This window comes from Xyrauchen texanus, chromosome 25 (genome assembly GCF_025860055.1).
Source record: "Xyrauchen texanus isolate HMW12.3.18 chromosome 25, RBS_HiC_50CHRs, whole genome shotgun sequence".
NCBI lineage: Eukaryota > Metazoa > Chordata > Actinopteri > Cypriniformes > Catostomidae > Xyrauchen > Xyrauchen texanus.
Genome location: NC_068300.1, coordinates 29234769 through 29253987, shown reverse-complemented (window position 1 = coordinate 29253987; position 19219 = coordinate 29234769). Strand labels below are relative to the sequence as shown.

At 38.1% G+C, this 19219-nt stretch overlaps 1 protein-coding gene across 3 annotated transcripts in view; it reads right to left on the bottom strand.

The window, feature by feature from the left end:
* LOC127619265 (regulator of G-protein signaling 17-like) overlaps positions 1–19219 on the bottom strand; it is a 68500-nt gene that overhangs the window by 15901 nt on the left and 33380 nt on the right. For 2 of the 3 annotated variants that reach the window (XM_052092114.1, XM_052092113.1), the window contains one exon: positions 105–244. In XM_052092114.1, the coding sequence (XP_051948074.1) occupies positions 105–244 (140 nt within the window). Of the gene's footprint in view, positions 1–66; positions 245–19219 lie in introns of those variants that run through there. The other variant, XM_052092115.1, reaches the window with a different exon arrangement.

The window sequence follows — 19219 nt, the reverse complement described above, 5'->3', positions numbered from 1 at the left end:
TGTATCATGTGGAGGAGCGGATGTGAATGGAATTTAACACTGGCAGAGGTGATGAGTGGACTGTACCATGTGGAGACTGACACACAGGTGAGTGTGGGTCGTACCATGAGCAGCTACAGCAGCAGCACCAGCAGAAGCAGCAGGTGTTGGGTTTCTGTGTGGGGGAGGGATGCTGGGCATGGCTGGGGGATGTCTCGCTCCCCGCCATCGGAGACTCGCGGTCTGCCGGGACAGGGCCTGTGTACTGATACACACCCAGTAAATATACAAGCCCATGCACACACACCCATAATAAACATTGTCCCAGGGTCATGCTTAACATAGGACATCCACTTGATCTTGAAATTAACATGCACATGGTCATGAGGTCATAATCTGTCCATTTAAACAACTCCACTTGTTCATAATCCTCTGACAGACAAATATTAGCAATCAAATATTTCAATCAAATTCACCCTAATCCCACCCTTTAAAAGGGACAAGGCTCAACCTAGGGACCTAAAGCAGTCCAGTTTTTTGATAGGTCCCATACCTCGGGACCTATCAGAAAGACTGGAGAATAATTTTGAGCATGTGACCTGATCCCTCCAATCAGCAGTCTAGATGTCTGTGAATCGGGCAGGTAAATGATGCAGATGCAGGGAACAGAAAAAAAGAGCACCAGGAAACAAGACATTGTGATACATCAGGTGATATGGGAGTAGCTCGATTTCTGTGAACAAACGGAAACCCACAAAAGTCTTTGTACTTAAACAATGTTTGCAATAAATCCATAATTTCTGACTTACCTGAAAGCTCTAAAAAAAAAAAAAAAAAAATATATATATATATATATATATATATATATATATATATACATATATATACATATACATATATATATATATATATATATATATATATATATATATATATATATATATATATATATATATATATATATATATATATATATATATACACACAAAAAGCTGTTTCTATAGTGAATGACATTTGCGCACCAGCTACCCCAAAATAGAGAGGAATACCCTGCCTGGATGTCTAAATTCCACTGAGAAAGCTGACCTTCCGAAAGCTGTAAGCATCTCTGATTGGGTATGGCAACAGGTGATCGCACACACTCCATCTCTCTCTCTCTCTCTCACACACAGACAAACACACACATCCATCCGTCTATCCTTGTTTATCCAATAACTTGTTAGAAACAGCACAAGCCGTGATACTATTTCTGAAGTGAACATTTTGAATTACTAACGGAGGCTTGGACGCATCATTTGTTTTGAACCGGCAACAGCAGATTCTGATCGGTCGTGTAATAAAGTAGTTCCATGCACAAATACCGTACTCAGTTTTTCCTAATTTTATTTAATTTACTTGTTCATTGAACTGTTGTATATAAGCAATATCACACTCGCAATCATGCTATATGGCCATACATCAGCACTGCTGTGATTACCTAAAGCACTCGGCCTGCGGCCGATTCACAGCAGTGCTGATGTAGGGTATGCAATAGACTGGCATGTCTTAAGGTCAATATTAGGTCAAAAATGGCAAAAAAGAAACAGCTTTCTCTAGAAACTCATCAGTCAATCATTGTTTTGAGGAATGAAGGCTATTCAGTGCTAGAAATTGCCAAAAAAAAAGATTTCATACAAAAGTGTACACTGCAGTCTTCAAAGACAAAGGACAACTGGCTCTAACAAGGACAGAAAGAGATGTGGAAGGCCAGATGTTCAACTAAACAAGAGGATAAGTACATCAGAGTCTCTAGATTGAGAAATAGATGCCTCACATGTCCTCAGCTGACAGCTTCATTGAACTGTAAATGCTCAACATCAGTTTCATTGGACAACAGATAATTGGAAAAGAGTGTTATGGATTTTAACCACATTGAGCTTTTGTGGGACCATCTAGACTGTAAGGTGCGTGAGAAGTGCCCGACAAGACAGCCACATCTATGGCAAGTGCTACAGGAAGTGTGGGGTGATATGTCACCTGAGAATCTGGACAAACTGGATGTTTTTTATGAGAACTCTGTGAAGTAGTTTAAGAAGTTCGGAACATTTGTTTCAAATTGTAATAGTAATTTTTCACGTTATTAATGTCCAGACTATACATTGTGATCAGTTGAATGCCACTTTGGTGAATAAAAGTACACATTTCTTCCCATAAACGCACAATTTGTACATTATTCCAAACTTTTGGCCACCAGGGTATATATATATATATATATACACTACCAGTCAAAAGTTTTGAAACACTTGATTGAAATATTTCTCATGATCTTTAAAATCTTTTGATCTGAAGGTATATGCTTAAATGTTTTAAATTAGTTTTATAGACAAAAATATAATTGTGCCACCATATTAATGTATTTAATTATAAAACTAAAATTTTATAAAAAAAAAAAAAAAAAAAGGTTTTTGAAATTGATGACTTGGACCAAATAATAAAGAAAAGTAGCCAATAATTGAACAACATAGATGGGAACTCCTTCAATACTGTTTAAATCCAAGTTGGTTGAGAGAATGTCAAGAGCACATTTCTGCAAAATCTAGGCAAAGGGTGACCCATTTTCAAGATGCTAAAATATAACAGTTTTGATTTATTTTGGATTTTGTTTAGTCACAACATAATTTATGTTATTCCATAGTTTTGATGACTTTACTATTATTCTAAAATGGGTAAGAAAAAAAAACAATTCTAATAAAGAATAAGTGTTTCAAAACTTTTGAACTGTAGTGTGTGTATATATATATATATATATATATACAGTATATATATATATAAATTAACAACCATCTAAAATGCACAGACGTCCATACTACAACATTCTGAGTTTGTAAAATCAAGCATATATTGCTTTTAAAGCAAAGGAAAAACATACTCTACAAAAGAACGTGAATGAAGACGATTTTAGCAATGCAAGCTCAATATCGTGTGTTGTTGTGTTCCAATCTGCATCAGACCGCAATTCATAACACAACGCTAATATGTATTGCATATAAACATTTCATGTTTTTTTTTGTGTGTGTGTCTGTATATTGATTAGGGTTAAATATGACCAGGGCTGTGTTTCCCAAAAGTATCGTAAGCCTAAGTAGATGGTAGAAATTGGCGACAATGGTCTCTAAGTTCAACTTAAGCTTGCAACAATGTATTGGGAAATGCAGCCCAGGACATTTTCTTAACAGGTTTCGTGAAAATCACCCAAGTGCATTATTGTAACCATGATTTTTGTTTTTTAACAAACTGAAGAACTATAAACTAGTCAAAATATATATATTGTTTTCCTTTCAGAAATTGACAGAATCCACAGCAGTTATATTGTATTGAACCTGGAACATTCCTTTAAAGTAAAACAGAGAACGTGGTGATGTGTTTAAACTCCCCTCTCCTCCCCATATGACCTTCTCAGTTCTGAGGTTATTTTTAATTTGCTAAAAGGCCTAAGCCATAATTCTTTTCCAATTACATTTGGGCCAGCTGTCCTGAGAGAGACCCTGTCTCTCTGCATACCAAACATCACTAATACCATCACAATAGACTCAAGCCACAAACATACTATGAAAGCGTGTAAATGAGTGTGTGTGTGTTGAGGAAGGGAAAGAGATCTTTGGGCCTTGTGATTTCTGCACCGTGGAAAACACAGACAGAATCGCGGAATATAGTCATACAAACAAAATTATAATATATTGATATATTTAAATCGCAGCCTTTTGTGGTTTAATAAGACATTTAAGCCATATAGTGAACTGCTTATCTGGAGACAATTGCTTAATTCGGCTTTCTGCCAAAATAAAAGTGTGAAATTGAAGAAATTGCTAAAGAAATATACTACAACTGTATAGTCAAATGTAATGTTCAGTTTAGTAATCAATAATAATACAAATTTAAATAATTTAAAATGTAAAAATAAATAAATAAAAACACATTATATTTAAGCAACATCAAACAAGCAAGAATGCTGTTGGACTGAATAAAAGATTTCATCACTGCTTTCATTAATACTGTGATGGTGTGCAGCAATGTATTTGTCTAAAAAAATAATCCAGTATTGTGTTTTGTATGTTTCTGTAAGGATTTGTTTAGGAGCACTTCATTTGATACAGATAATGTAATGAAAACTGGAGTGGTGGTGTAGTGGTCTAAAGCACTGAACTGTTAAGTAGACGTTTGTTGGTTCGATCCCCACAGCCACCACCATTGTGTCCTTGAGCAAGGCACTTAACTCCAGGTTGTCCCTGTAATAAGGGCTCTGTAAGTTGCTTTGGATAAAATGTCTGCCAAATGCATAAATGTAAATGTGATGGTATGTTGAAAAATAATTGTATTATTTTTCAATTGATTACAATTCTTCATTCTTTATTAATTTATTGTAATTAGACAGTTTTTATTGTAATTAGACAGTTTTTATTGTAATTAGACAGTTTTGTTTCATAGGGCCCTAAGAAACACAGCATTAAAACAAAAGTTTTTGTGATGTTTAATGACAAGTTAATAGTGCAGTCATATTCAGACAGATAGAGAGCATTTATAAAACCAAACTTCAATACATTCTGTATACACACAACAGTTCCTTAGTCTTACAAACTTCCACAGCCTCTGGCAAAACCAACAACAAAACCCTGAATGTCTCTGGATTAAAACAAGCTCCAGCCTGCAAGGAAGAAATAGCTGTTCCCTTATCAAAAGCTACATTTAATGCTGCGCTTGATTCAGCGCTTTGGGAACATCCTTTAGGAGTGACCAGCTGTGAATATGTGTGCAACACGTCAATAAAATTGACTAGAATTTAAAGCCTCTGTTGGTGACATCATCAGAATGTGCCAGTACCAGGGCTATAAATAGATGTGCCACAGGTGCATCGTTAGGTCTTTTGTCTTCAGACCACTCTGTGAGGTGTTGTGCTTCTCAAGCCTCTCAAACTCTGTATTTTCCTCTTATAGGAGTTAGATTTGTCAGGCAGTTAGCAGAAATCTTTTTCTTCTTTCTTCTATCACTTAAAGGGTAACTAAACACCTGCTCAGTGTCTGACTCCACCTACTAGAAATATTTGAAAATGCAGGAAAAGAGGGAACGAACCGAGTGCGGGGCTGAGCGGGGGGTCTTCAGACCTGAGTAGTGACGGATTAATTGACAGCTGCTGTCAGACTCTATGTTATTATTATTCCTCACACGGTCGCAAGACGACATGTACATGAATCTGGCGTGGTGAGCTGGAACCTGCTTACGTCAGCTGTCACCGCTTACGTCACGAAGTACCGCAACAGCCAATAGGAAAATTCAACTGCAGTAGCCACCGTTCAACCTGAAGAGGGCAGCACTCAGACGTTTTACACCATATATTGTAGAATTAAAACACTTTATACACAAATGTCAAAAAAATTACTTGAATCAATGACCAGTACTAATAAAGCCCCATGCTTACAGATCATTAACTAAAAAAAGTTGGTCTAGGGTTTAGTTACCCTTTAAGTGTGAAAGACAAAGACAAAATGAGCGATAAACAAAGCAAACGGTGTGTGTTTCCCTGTTTACGCCATATGGCTGAATTGGACACACTCCAGTTTTGTTGTTTGTTTGGGGGAAGAGCACGCTGCTCTTGTGTTGGAGCGAGGCAGGTGTGAGCATTTTGAGCTGCTCACAGTGAAGATGTTGTGGGGCTCATGTATGAAACTGGCTGAGGGGCGAGAGACGTCCCTATCACTCGCGCTCGCTCCAGTTCCAACCGGTTCCTCCCATGATCTCGAAGCGTGCCTCGGCGCCTCTTCAGTTCATGAGAGGGACGATGAAATTAGTTTTATTCTCTCCTAAATTATGTATTCTTTTTTTTTTTACAAATTCAGTGTTGTCTGATCCATCCATCTATAGAGTCAAAGTTTGCAAATTTTGTAACACTGAAATATATTTAAAGAGTTCCTTTTGTGGAAAGCAAACAAGATTATACAGTATATTCTAACAAATCTTCTGTTCACATATTTTTCACTAATTTCTTTGGAAACCTTCCTAAGTAACTGCTGCATTCTTATTTGCAAGTGCAACCACTTTGTTGAATGCAGTCTATTATGGTGGTCTCATTGATTTCATATTTGCCAGCCCTTAAACACCAATATATATATATATATATATATATATATATATTATTATTATTACTTTTTTTTTTACTGTGGTTGGTCGTTTTACATGTCAGTCAGAATGCTCCTTCATGTCTAACTGTGCAGATCTTAGCAATAATATAAGCTCCAAAGATGACCAGACTTTATGCTGATAGTCAAACGTCTGGTTCTGCGAGACTACCGGCATCTATAAAACATAAAACTACTGTCTTTGTAGTTTGTACTTGGTCTGGTTTCCAGTCAATTTGCCCCCAGCCTCTAATGGACTGTAAATGAGGATAGAAGAGTTATCCCTTCAACTCCTTCTCCAAGTCTATTTTCTTTTCCTTACCTCTTTTTCATTATCGTCTGCTTTTCCACAAAGTTTTTATCTTAACAACTCTCTTAACAACTTCTCTCCTCATTCCCCCTTGTGTGTGAAATGCTCTCCTCTGAATAGCTGGCCACAGCCTGTTGAGGTATTTTTAGCTCTTGGCAAACCCCCATTCATCCTCCCCTCTCCAGCGTTTTTCTCTGCCGGAGAGCTATTTTCTGTACTGGGGTCAGTGGTGGCCAGAAATGTTGACAACACACTTTGCAAATACTGTCGAAGCAAACAAGGGATAAATCCTCCCCCATCCCTTCATTCTCACAGCACATGGTGTTGTATTTCCCTTAGAAAAATCTCTATCTATATGAAATGTTTGCTGTTAAACGATTGCATAAAGACAGTCTCTAATGAGGTCCTGTAAACAACTGTTTTAGCTTAGTTTGCATCTTTTTCTTCTTCCTCTTCTGTTTTGGTTCCCCACTGCAGTCAATGGCTCGTGAGTTTCACGATTACAGTCTACACAGAGAATTTACAGATGTAGACAGCTGTATTATTAAAAGTATAGTTCTGCCCCAGAATGAACATTTTCAACATTTACTCACTCTAATGTTGTTCTAAACCAGTATGACTTTCTTTCCTCCGTTAAACACAAAAGGAGGTGCAAAGCAATATATTAGTCTCAGTCACTTTGCATATTTGTTTTCCATACCTTGCAAGGGAATGGTCACTGAAACTTTCAGTCCCTAACATTTGCAAAGCTATTCCTTTAAGTGCTGAAAAGTACACCACATACACTTTTTAAACGAGCAGTATTTAAGTGTCTAATATCTGATTCAGCCAAATTTAAAGATGTTTGTGTGAGAATGTGTGTGTGTATATGTCCAGTGCGGATGCATAGCGGCTGCCAAGTCCTTTCTAATCTTGTTAACCCTCCCACCAATCCTGTTAGGAGGGATTTGGACAAGATTTGGAGACCCAAAATACTGTTCCATTTGACCCAAAGAGTGAGAGAGGGAGCGTGAAACAAAGAGAGAGAGAGAGAGAGAGAGAGAGAGAGAGAGAGAGAGAGAGAGAGTAGAAGAGAGCGAAAGACCATATGCTGGGTTCAAAAATTCCAATACTAGCTTCACAATACATGTTGCACAATAATTCTCTATGGGTAACAGGGCCCAAATTATCAGTCTTTGGCACACAAATTGGAATGATACCTTAAATTGTGCAATTTGTTTTGGTGAGGTGTGCTATTACCAATTCGAAAAATAATCTATTACCAATTTCGAATTTTCAATAAAAAGGTTAAAAAATCCCAAGAGAGGATTGTGACTTATCTCTTTTCACATAAAGATCACATCATGAGTAAAATGTTGCACTGTTCCTCACACAATGCTACCTTATGACATCAAAACACTTTTATAATAGCGCATGCCTTCAGGCAATACAATTTAACGTTTGCATGACATAACCAAATACATTTATAGGCTTGTCCAAGTGCATTTGAATTACGCAGCAGCTCAACTGAAAGAGCATTGCACTTGCGATGCAAAGAAATGGAGAACAAGTCCTGAAGAGCAACCAAGGCGACATAAAGAGTCCACAGTGACATAGAAGCACAACTAAATGATGTGGTTGCTTTAGCAATTGCGTTTTTCATCTTACATTTGATTTTATGAAACTATTGGTTAGGTATAAGGTTTATGGTAGGGATGCAGGTTTTGTTGATTTAAAACTAAATACAGCATTAAACCTCTGTGGTCTGAGGGTGTTTTGTGCCCTGGAGAAGTTTTGACATGCCTTGACATTTGTGCTTTTTTCAGTTGCTTAAAAACATATTAATGGCTAAAGTCTGATAACACTGTATTCAACACAAACTGAACTACAATAATATGTGAGCAACATGTGTGTACATGTTTGTATTTTTGAGAAAATAACATTTATGCGTGGTTTTTGAAAAAACACAAATTGAAACAAGGCCATATACCACATACTCAACATTTGTCCACAAGCCTTTTGAGAACTGGATCTTGTAGCCTAGATTTTTTTGCTACAAAATTATGTGAAAACCATCCTGATCACAAAACAATATAGTAATGTAACTTTTGTAAGACACTTTTAGTGTTAGAAAGTTCATATGCGAGGAGCCATGAACAATCATGAATATTGATGTGTTTCACACCTGAGAAAAGCCTCCGTGGTTTTCTGGATGTGACAAAAACAGGTTTATACCAGTTTTAATTATAAAAGTCTCTCCACATCAGTCTGCGCATGAATACTGATGTCGTTTTAGTTCTAATCCATCCAGACACTTATTTTTATAGGTGTTTCACACCTATAAAATACAGTAAAAACAGTTATATTATATGGGCATATTTAAAGTGCAAAGTACATTTGACCTGGACACATATTTGAAAGCACAAGCTTTGTTGATGATAATGAGGCAGCATAAACACTAGATAAAATATAATCTAAACATTCACATTATTTTTACATCATATTACATATCATATTTATATCATACAATTGAAATGCATACAATATGCATACAATTGAAATGCCTGATTTAGCCGAAACAGCATTTAAATGTAACTAAAACTTGCTTATTAGGACATATTTCAAATGTCAATACTCTGAATCCTGGCTGGCAAGTCTGGAAACAGACCCACTAGTAAAATATGTACATGTTTATATAAAATAGCATGTCAACTAATGAAAACTAAATGACTTTGTAAATTAACAAAATTGTATCCTCAGCTGGATCAAGACTCTCTTGAAAATACAAATGTTAATCGGATTCCCGAGCTTCTTCTGAGGAAAACTGTAACTCTTCGTCACTATCCAGGAGGTTCCTCACCTGTGTATCGTGCATCTTCCAAATGCGCAGAAAAGTGAATGAACTTGTTGTTTTTAAGACACAGTCTGGGGCGTTTAACATTTGCATTGATTGCCTCAGCACATTACCGTATGAATAGCGCCTTCTGTCCGTGGGTGTGATCACATTAGGGATAATTAGTTGAGCCAGGAGAAATTGTACATCACTTTGTTTCATACAGATTACATTGCAGGAGAATATTTGTTTTAAATTTGAATTGTTTTATTTAAAAGTAGACATTTTAAGCTTTCTTTAGACACGTTTCATATTTGTGTGATAAGTATTCGCAGAGTTTCAGTTCATTTTTGTGACTCGTTTCAGATATATGCTAGTGAACATAGAGACTGTTGTAAGCTCACCCTTTTTATTTTCTTTATTTTACAAAAGCACAAGGATTTGTTGTTATTGTGAGGGTACACAAATAAAAGTAGACCATTTATAGTCTCTAAAGATGACTTACACTTATCTGTATGCCCCAAAATGACGGAGTATTTTATGTTGTTTCCGCTGTAATGAGGGAAAAAATCCAGCAGAACGTGCCGCGTGTCCGTTGACCCCAGAGGGTTAACATTAAAATCTTCATCTGTTTGGGAGAAGAGTTATCTTACTTTTAGTGCCACACAGTGGACATTTCACCAAGGAACTTCCACAATATGTGTAAGGAACCACGTAACATAATTTCGCAAACTTTTGCCACATACACGTAATTTTCATGAGATCATGCTGCATATCTAGGGACTGGATTAAGCAATCACCTAACAACCCCCAAGGACACCCTAGCAACTGCATAGCAACAGCCTGGCTACCAACAACAACGCCCTGGCATTGTGAAGGCAAGTTTTGACCAGCAAAGACTCACTCACATTTTCCTTAGAAAATGCAACTTGAATAATAGCTATTTGTCATGAATGTCAAGCTGAACAGAACAATATTTTAATGAAATACTGTAATACAATACGGAAATAACAACCCAGAGGAGATCTATTTCTGCAGAAGAGAAATAGAAGAGAGGCGCAATGTGTGTGAGAGAGAGACAGGATAGAGTGTGACAGTGATACAGGCCCCTGGAAGCTCCAGTGTCATCGGGTCCTTGTATAGCACATTGCAAAGGGAGAAATTATGGGAACCAGAATAAAAGCATGCTGGGACATGCAGCTTTGGGTGGTGCTGGAGGATTGAATACGGCTCTGCTTTTCATGCTCTGGGGCTTAAAGCAATAAGAGCTCATTTGAGAATTAATCTGTGTGATTATTCCCTCATAGTATCACACACAGATCAGTATTAGAGTAAACAGTCATAGAGAGAGAGAGAGAAAGAGAAGGGTGGGGAATTCAAGCACTAATGGCAACAAATGCAAACAAGTCCTAAAATACTGTGAACACGTATCAGTGATTAAATCACCAGAAAGGTAAAAAAAAAATATATATCCCAGGGTACTAATGATAGGCCGTTATATCGGCCAGGCCAATTAATCGGTCAATATTTGGCCATTTTGTTGATTACTGGCATCGGCAAGATTACCCGCTCCTTTTCCAGCTGTCATAGTTCCAGAAGTATTTTTCCCATTATTTTTTTCCATAGGGATTCAAAAGAATTTGCCCATAAAGTTCTAAGCCATGAACCAAACCGACCAGCTCTGAGGTGAATCACAACATTACAAACTTTGATTTGAACCAAAACTGAAAAAAAAAAGAACTGTGGTTCTTAAACGTCATTCATGACAGATTCAACTATAATCCCATGAAGCATTATGAATGGGGAAAAAAATTATTTAGGGGCTGTTCAGACCGTATTCTTGTGCTAAAAAAGCACAATGAGTAGAACAGAATACAGTTCTTAACTGTGAAGTTCTTTTTAACTTGACATGGCATCTAAAAAAACCACTGCACTCCTAAACGAGACGTTGAAAAAACAGCATCCATCTAACACTTTACAAAGGAAAACAATTGAAAAATTGCATTGAAAAAATCAATTCCCTTTATGGAGAAAATTAATGGTACTTTTACTTCCGGAACCCGAATGTTGTGCTCTACAACTGTGCCTCAGTGCTGTTACAGTATATGAAATATCAGTCAGTGCTGAAGACTGCGACTACAATGGTAGCAAATGGAAACAAATATAAATCATTGCGACTATAATTTAAAATCTAGTCACCATTGGCGATGAGAAGAGTCTTAGTAGACCAAGTTCATCTGTCACTCTCTCGAAGTTGTGTCGATGTAGTGACATTAGGGGTCGAACTTGGGAGTCCCAAACACCTCTGATATTTGAGAAAAGGTCAATGAGAATTGGCGAGTGGAGTTTTCATGCCACTTCCCCGGATATACGGGTATAAAAGGAGACGGCTTGCAACCACCCATTCAGATTTGATCTTTGGATCCGAGAAGTGTAGAGAAATCCACTAGCGTTCCATTCACCTCTGAAAGCGGAAGTGTAAAAACGGCTGTTGGATATATGCCGCATTACAGTGAGTTCTCCCTTTCTCGCACAGATAAGTGCAGAGCACCTCTGAGCACTTCAGCAGCCACACTTGAGAGAAATAAAAGGGTATATTTTTTCTGAAACAATAAGCAATGACGGAGAGCGTCTTTTTAAATATGCCTTTCCGTCTACGTGCAGTTCCTGATTGCGGTCTGTGTATTTCATCCTCTGATGGCCACGATCGCTGGTTCACGTGTATCGGCCGTAGTCATGCTAAGACATCGTTCATGGGTGGCTTATGTTCTCACTGCGAGAGTGTGACCATGGCAACATTACGATTGCGGCTTTCTATCTTTCATACAGAGAAAGCCATTCCAGTTGCTCCCCGTCCTGGTACTTCTGCTTACATCCACAGGGCCACAGCATTTAGCACTGGGGGTGATTTAGGGGCTTTAATGGGAGCATTTCCGCCGGGTTAATCCCCACGGACCTCCCATTCCCCAGCATGTTTGTTTCCACTGGTCCAGTTCATGGATGAGTCAGACGGCTTGCTTTAGTTCGGGCTTAATGTCTCATTAGGGGCACGCGATGAAAATTAAGTATCGTTCACAGCATCGGAGAGCGCACCCAGTCAGAGGCCGATGTCGCACTGACAGCCATGCTTGTCCGGGCCGCCGCGGGCGTATTGCTGGAGTGGAACCCCTCACCTCGCCCTGAGCATTCACAGCTGGACGATTGGTTCCTTGGCTCAGAGCACCACTCTGCCCCAGTTCCTTTCTTCCCCGAGGTGATGGGCACCTTTTACTGCCCGGTCCCCTTTCTTGGGTTCTTCTGCACTCACTACCCTCAATGGTGGGGTGGCCAGGGGGTACACGGAGGTTACTCGGGTGAAGCAGGTAACTGCGGTGCACCTGTGCCTGCAAAATGCCGCCACCTCGTCCTAGTCTCCCGTCCAGGGCCTGTAAGTTCAATTCACCCTCACAGCTCATGCTCTGCCCTGCCGAGAGGCCCCATCCACAGGTATGTCAAAGGTGATTGTCCCCTTGGTTCCCTTGCACGGAGTCTGGAGGCGTGGCTAGCCCTCTCCAACCCGTCGTGCTGGCTCAGGACGATCCGACAAGGCTATGCAATTCAGTTCACCAGGTGTCTGCCCAGACCTGCAAGCTTTGAATCGGGACCTGCACAAGCTCCCGTTATAAATGCTTCAAAGTTGCAAAGGCAGCCCTTGCCCCGCTAAGGGAAGTGGGCATCCGAATCCTAAATTATCTCAACGATTGGCTGATTCTAGCTCACTCTTGAGATTTATGGTGTCACAACAGGCACGTCCAGGTCTGGCTGGGGCACCGTTTGCAATGGGCATACAGCCTCGAGCTCTTGGACAGAGCCTCGACTGCATTAGCATATCAATTGCCTCGAGTTGCTGGCGGTATTGCTGGCTATGCTGAGGTTTCAGCCGTTGATCCAAGGCAAGCACGTGTTAGTCCGGACTGAAAACATAATGACGGTAGCATATATAAATCACCAAGGCGGTTTATGCTAACATCACATGTAACAACTTGCTGGCCAGATGTACCGCTTGCACTCCCTGAGGGGATAACGTGCGCTTCTTTGTCCAAGTGAGTTCCCGGGACTGGCGAACCCTAGATTTCTTTCTTCCCCCAGCACCCTGCGGCAGGCAAATTTGGTGGAGGAATTTGATGCCAGGCCCAGTACTTGTGAAGTATGCCCTGTCAGATCAGCCCTTGTACATGGGATAGGAGCTCCATATGTGGTGGTTCCCTGTCGGTAACATCATATGAGGTATTTTCCATGGTACAGTTTCCCTGACGGTAAACCCGTGTCTTCCTTTGGGCAGAGTTCTGCTCAGCCACCAGTCGCTGACAGAAACAAAGAGTGGGAACCTTTTACATGAGCATGTTCCACGAGACTGTACGCCTATATTTATACACTACCGTTCAAAAGTTAAGGGTCACTTACTAATATTTTATTTTATTTTTTCAAATTTTGGAATAATAGTGAAGCCATCACAACTATGGAATAATAGAAATGGAAATTTTATCAAAACTATGTTATATTTAAGCATCTTCAAAGTGGTCACAATTTGCTTAGATTTTGCAGAAATGTACTCTTGGCATTTTCTCAACCAACTTCTTGAGGTGTCACACTGGGATGCATTTTAAAACAGTATTGAAGGAGTTCCCATCTATATGCTGGGCACTTAGTGGCTGCTTTTATTAATTATTCAGTCCAAGTCATCCATTTCAAAAACTTTATTTGTTTGTATAAAATTTTAGTTTGTAATTAAATAAATGAATATGTTGGCACAATTCTATTTTTGTCACAAAACTAATTTTAAACATTTAAACATACGCCTTTAGATCAAAAGGTTTTTAAGATCATGAGAAACATTTCAGGCAAGTGACCCCAAACTTGTGAACGGTTGTGTGTGTGTGTATGTATCATATATAAAATCTATTTAATATATGCACTATTTAATATATGCACTCCCATATACATAAATAAATTATATATATAATATATTTATTTGTGATGTGAGATACAGCTTTTGATACGTAGGACCATTGAGGGAAAGTTGCAAACATTCACTGATGCTCAAGAAGGCAACACAGTACAATATGCATATTATACTTTAAGTAAAGACCTGTTATGTAGATTCTGAAGGGCAGTACTAAATAAAGAAAAATATATTTGATCTCTTATATTTGTATAAATTCTGAAAGGGGTGTGAAAACTTATGAGACAAAAGGGGAATGCACATTTGTGCACTCTATACAGTATATACACCTGTCTTTTCTTTGGCTTTCTATTTTGTTTTTGAATAAAAATCTAACTTGAGCAATTCTGTGATGTGGCAACTAAAACGGCAACTAAAACAGCAATTTGGCTCCTAACTGTTTCAGTTTTTTAGTTAGAAGCCCTGTCAGTACTCCTGGAACACAGCTTAGCCATTCAATTGAGAGGTCTGGACCTAAATGTTGTGTTATATCATACTGTATCAGTATTATATCAGCAATTGGCCATCCAGCCATTAAAGAGGGTTGACAGTACACCAACAAATATGAGACAATGACCTTCAAATTCAACTGTAGCTTTAGGTCATTCTTATGCCTGCGTTGAGGTTTTGAATGAATTAGCAGTTTGCTATAAAATGTGCAGTGCTGGCACAGTTCTGCAGACAGGCTAAGACATGTGGTTTATGTACAAAACAAGTTAAAACACACACTCTCTGATATTGGAGTGTAGAATCTAATTTTGACATAAAAGCGGTACTTTCTTTTGGTGTGAGTCAGCACTGCCGCACCTTGGGGTTGGGGGTTTGGTGTCTGGTACAAAAAGGGAGGTCAAAGGTTAAATGTGTGAGTTCAAACGACAGACGACTATTCCACTGGTGCTAAATGTTTACTCTGGTTTGGATTTAATTACTTCAGATTGATGAGGAACTCCCTCTCCATGGATGTTTTTAACTGCGAGGTTGAACTGTATAAATTCACATGTTATACACTCAAACCCTGTAAAAAACAAAAAACTAGTGCTCGACCAATATGGGTTTGATGCTGATATCTAGAGAGCAGAGTGGCCAATTAAGGATATACTGCTGATATTAAAAAAAATACCAGTCAAACTTTCGATGAACTTGACTGAAATGTTTTGTGTTTCATGATCTTAACACATTTTTTATCTGAAAGCTTATGATTAATGCTTGAAATTAGTTTGTAGAGAAGTGTCCTGCACATACCATATGGGAACTACTTAATTATATTTTAAAAAGCATACAAGGTGAAGTTGATTGAGTAAATCTCTAGAGTGTGCAGAGCTGTAACCTACACATCTAGGGTGGCTATTTTTAAGGAGCTAAAATGTAGGCTGTGTTTTGATCTGACCAAACATTTTTGTTGACGGTCAAGATTTATTAAATTATACAAAAATGCATTACAAATGCAATTCACGGCACTCAAAATTATATGATAAACACTATGATAAACATGCTTTCAATTATTGATTTCAAATTAATTTCAAAGTCATGTAGGTAGCCATTTTGTTGTCATATGACAAAATATAAAACACTAGGTAGACTCCCAAGATTGTTTATGAAAAAAAAAGAAAGAAAAAGACGATTTTTTTTTCTTATCATTAAATATCAATATTGTGACATTTTATGAAAAGGCAGATTTTCTTCAGGTCATATGGTGTAACCCTAAGAAAACGTATTGATATTCTTGACTTGAAAAACTACTTTTTTATCTTGAAATATATGTTTGAAAACGTATACACTGTCATGTATTGCACTGTCGGCTGTAGCTCAGGTGGTAGAGCGGGTCGGCTGCTAATAGGGTTGGCAGTTCGATTCCAGGCCCACACGACTCCACATGCCGACACTGAACCCCAAGTTGCTCCCAATGGCAGGCTAGCACCTTGTATGGCAGCTCTGCCGCCACTGGTGTGTGAATGTGAGTGTGAATGTGTGTGTGAATGGGTGAATGGGACACAGGGTAAAGCGCTTTAGTAACCTCTAATAGGGCTGGGATAAACGATTATTTTTTAAACGATTAATCTAGCGATTATTTTGTCGGTGCATCGATTAATCTAACGATTCATTTTTCCAGTCCGGTTCGATTTCGATTCGATTATCTCCCCATTAATTGACTAATAGCAATTTATACATGTTGATTTACATATCTGAATGAAAAAAAAAATAATTCCTTAACATTGCAATATATGTTTATTGTTCTTAAAAAGTAATGCATTATTAGTCAGAGGTAACATTCAATAAAAACTTGAAGCCTTGAAAACACATTGGCCTAGCTTACTGAAAAAAGTGCATCTTGTAATTCTTCTTTCAGAATAAAATAACAACAACTAGCATTCAATAAAAAATAAAAAGGTCACCCAGCCACACTTTCTTAGAGCTACTGAAAGAATACAGTAATTATTGTAAACTTGGGGGCTTTATGCTAATACAGAAAGTGCTTTTCCAACAAAACATAAATAATGAAAATAAACATTCAGAATTCAGCATTTATGTTGAACATACTGAAAAAAGCATCTTCATTCACATGCAAATAACAACTTACACTCTGACACTTTCCTTTCACCTTAAGAATACTGTGTGTGTGTGTGTGTGTGTGCGTGCGTGCGTGCGTAGCGCCTCTTCAGGTGCTGGTGCATTGCCGTGGTGCTACAATGGAAGGCCATCTCCATTTTGCAAAGACGACATATCACGGAATTGTTTCCTTTAATTTAAAATAATTCCCATACTTTAGAGGAATGAGTGCCTTGCACTTCCGATAGTCTGAGGAGCCACCCGTGTTGCTACTACTCTCCGGCGCCGCCATCTTTGTTTTGGGTCTGACGAATCGACATGCATATTTTGCGTCGACATCGCGTTGTCCCAGCCCTAACCTCTAAGGTTAAAAAAAGGTGCTATATTAGTGCAGATCATTGACCATGTATTCAAGGTGCAAGAAAAATGTATTTTTTATTAAAAAAAATTACTTACACCACATGACATTAGGTGACACATGACGATTGTTTTGATAATCGATTAATCTAACGATTATTAGAACGATTGTTTTTCTATTTAGTAATTATTGCAACAATTAATCATTAGCTCTTAGCCATTTATTCAGCTTGTGCCCTGACTTCAAAGTTTGTATAAAACGTGCTTAAAAAAAATAAAGAGGACAAAATCATCTTTTAAAAATACCTCTAAATGACATTATGAATTATTATTACATTTACTTGAGAAGAAACTTATAAGATATTTACATCAAGATGTAAATTTTATGTAAATTCTTTTAACTTAAAACTTGATTTTGATCATCAATTCTCCTCACATTCATTCTCTTTCTATCACATTCCTCATTGATAGGCCCAGGGGAGGGGTCTTTGTGTCCTCAGGTGTGAATTACCACAATATTCATGTGAATTACCTCAATATTCATGATAGTTCACGCCTCCTCGCATATGAGCTTTCAACACGAAAAGTGTCTTACAAAAGTTCAAGTACTATATTGTTTTGTATGAATGAGTGATCAGGATGGTGATCAGGATGTTTTCACATCATTTTGTAGCAAAAACTCTAGACTACAATATCCAGTTCTCAAAAGGCTTGTGGACAAATGTTTAGTATGTTTTATATGGCCTTATTTCAATGACTTAAACATTTAGTTTTTTCAAAAACCATGCATAAACATTATTTTCTCAATACAAAATACAAACATGTACACACATGTTGCTCACATATTATTGTAGCCCAGTTTGTGCTGAATACAGGGTAATCAGACTTTAGCCATTAATGTGTTTTTAAGCAACTGAAAAAAGCACAAATGTCAAGGCATGTCAAAACTTCTCCAGGGCCCAAAACACCCTCAGACCCCAGAGGGTTAAAGTACAACATGAAAACAAGCATTGAAGATCAGCCGGCCTCGTATCATCCACACCGATATCACATCAGTTTTTGCCACAAGAACATGCAGGTACATTTACCTGAAATCTTACAGTCACCAGTGTAGAGGTATGTTATTAAATGTATTTACACAGCATGTTATTTGACTTAAAGTCAGCATGAAACAGAAATTGTGACTGACTTTTCTTCCGTATTGTGATGTATTTCCAAGTGAACGGCTTATCGAACAAGAACAAAAATGTAGGGCGAGGACTTGATTTTATCCATCGGTTGTTTATTGGATTGTGAAAAGTGGGTGTTGCATACCACAATGGAAGAAGACCTGAATACGAGTTTGCAGTCGACACACAGACACACACACATACTCCTTTCCACCGTACCCCACTGATCAGAGAACCGAATGATGATCTAACTAAAATCAACCCATAACCAGCCCACAAGCGCACATTGCAGTCTTTGCTTTTGACGAGGTTAGAGCCCAGATGAATCAGAAACAAGCGAGTAAAAGATCACAATATATCAACGTTTCTCACAATACACTAAATATAAAGAATAATGAACACTTGTGTTGTACATCCCAAGATAACTGCATTAATAAATATGAAAATAAATCCAGATGCATCCGACTCGCATTGTGTTCAGTAGTGATCACCTCTGGAAGCATCTTCGCTGTTATTCCTCCTCCTTCGAAATGTAAATTCAAGCCAGCAGGCCCGTAACCAAGGTAGTTTGGGGTATGGATTCTGAGAGGGGAACAGTCAAAAATACACATCCTAATCTCAGCATTAGCTGCTTTGATGCCAGGTTTGTCTTCATGACATTTGAAGGCGCAGAGTTAAAACTGACTACAACTTGGCTTTACTGCAGCACTGCCATGCGTACGTCAGCAGAGAATAGTCAATCAAATCATTTATTTTATAAAATAGCAAATTTATATGGATGAATCGTTCACAATAAGACCAGTAATAGCCATGTTTTCATGTTTCCTTCTACAGTTAGAAATGTTTCTCCGATGTTGACATTTTAAAGTTTGCAGTAGAATGGTTGGTCTGTCAAAAATAAAATAACGCTTTGAT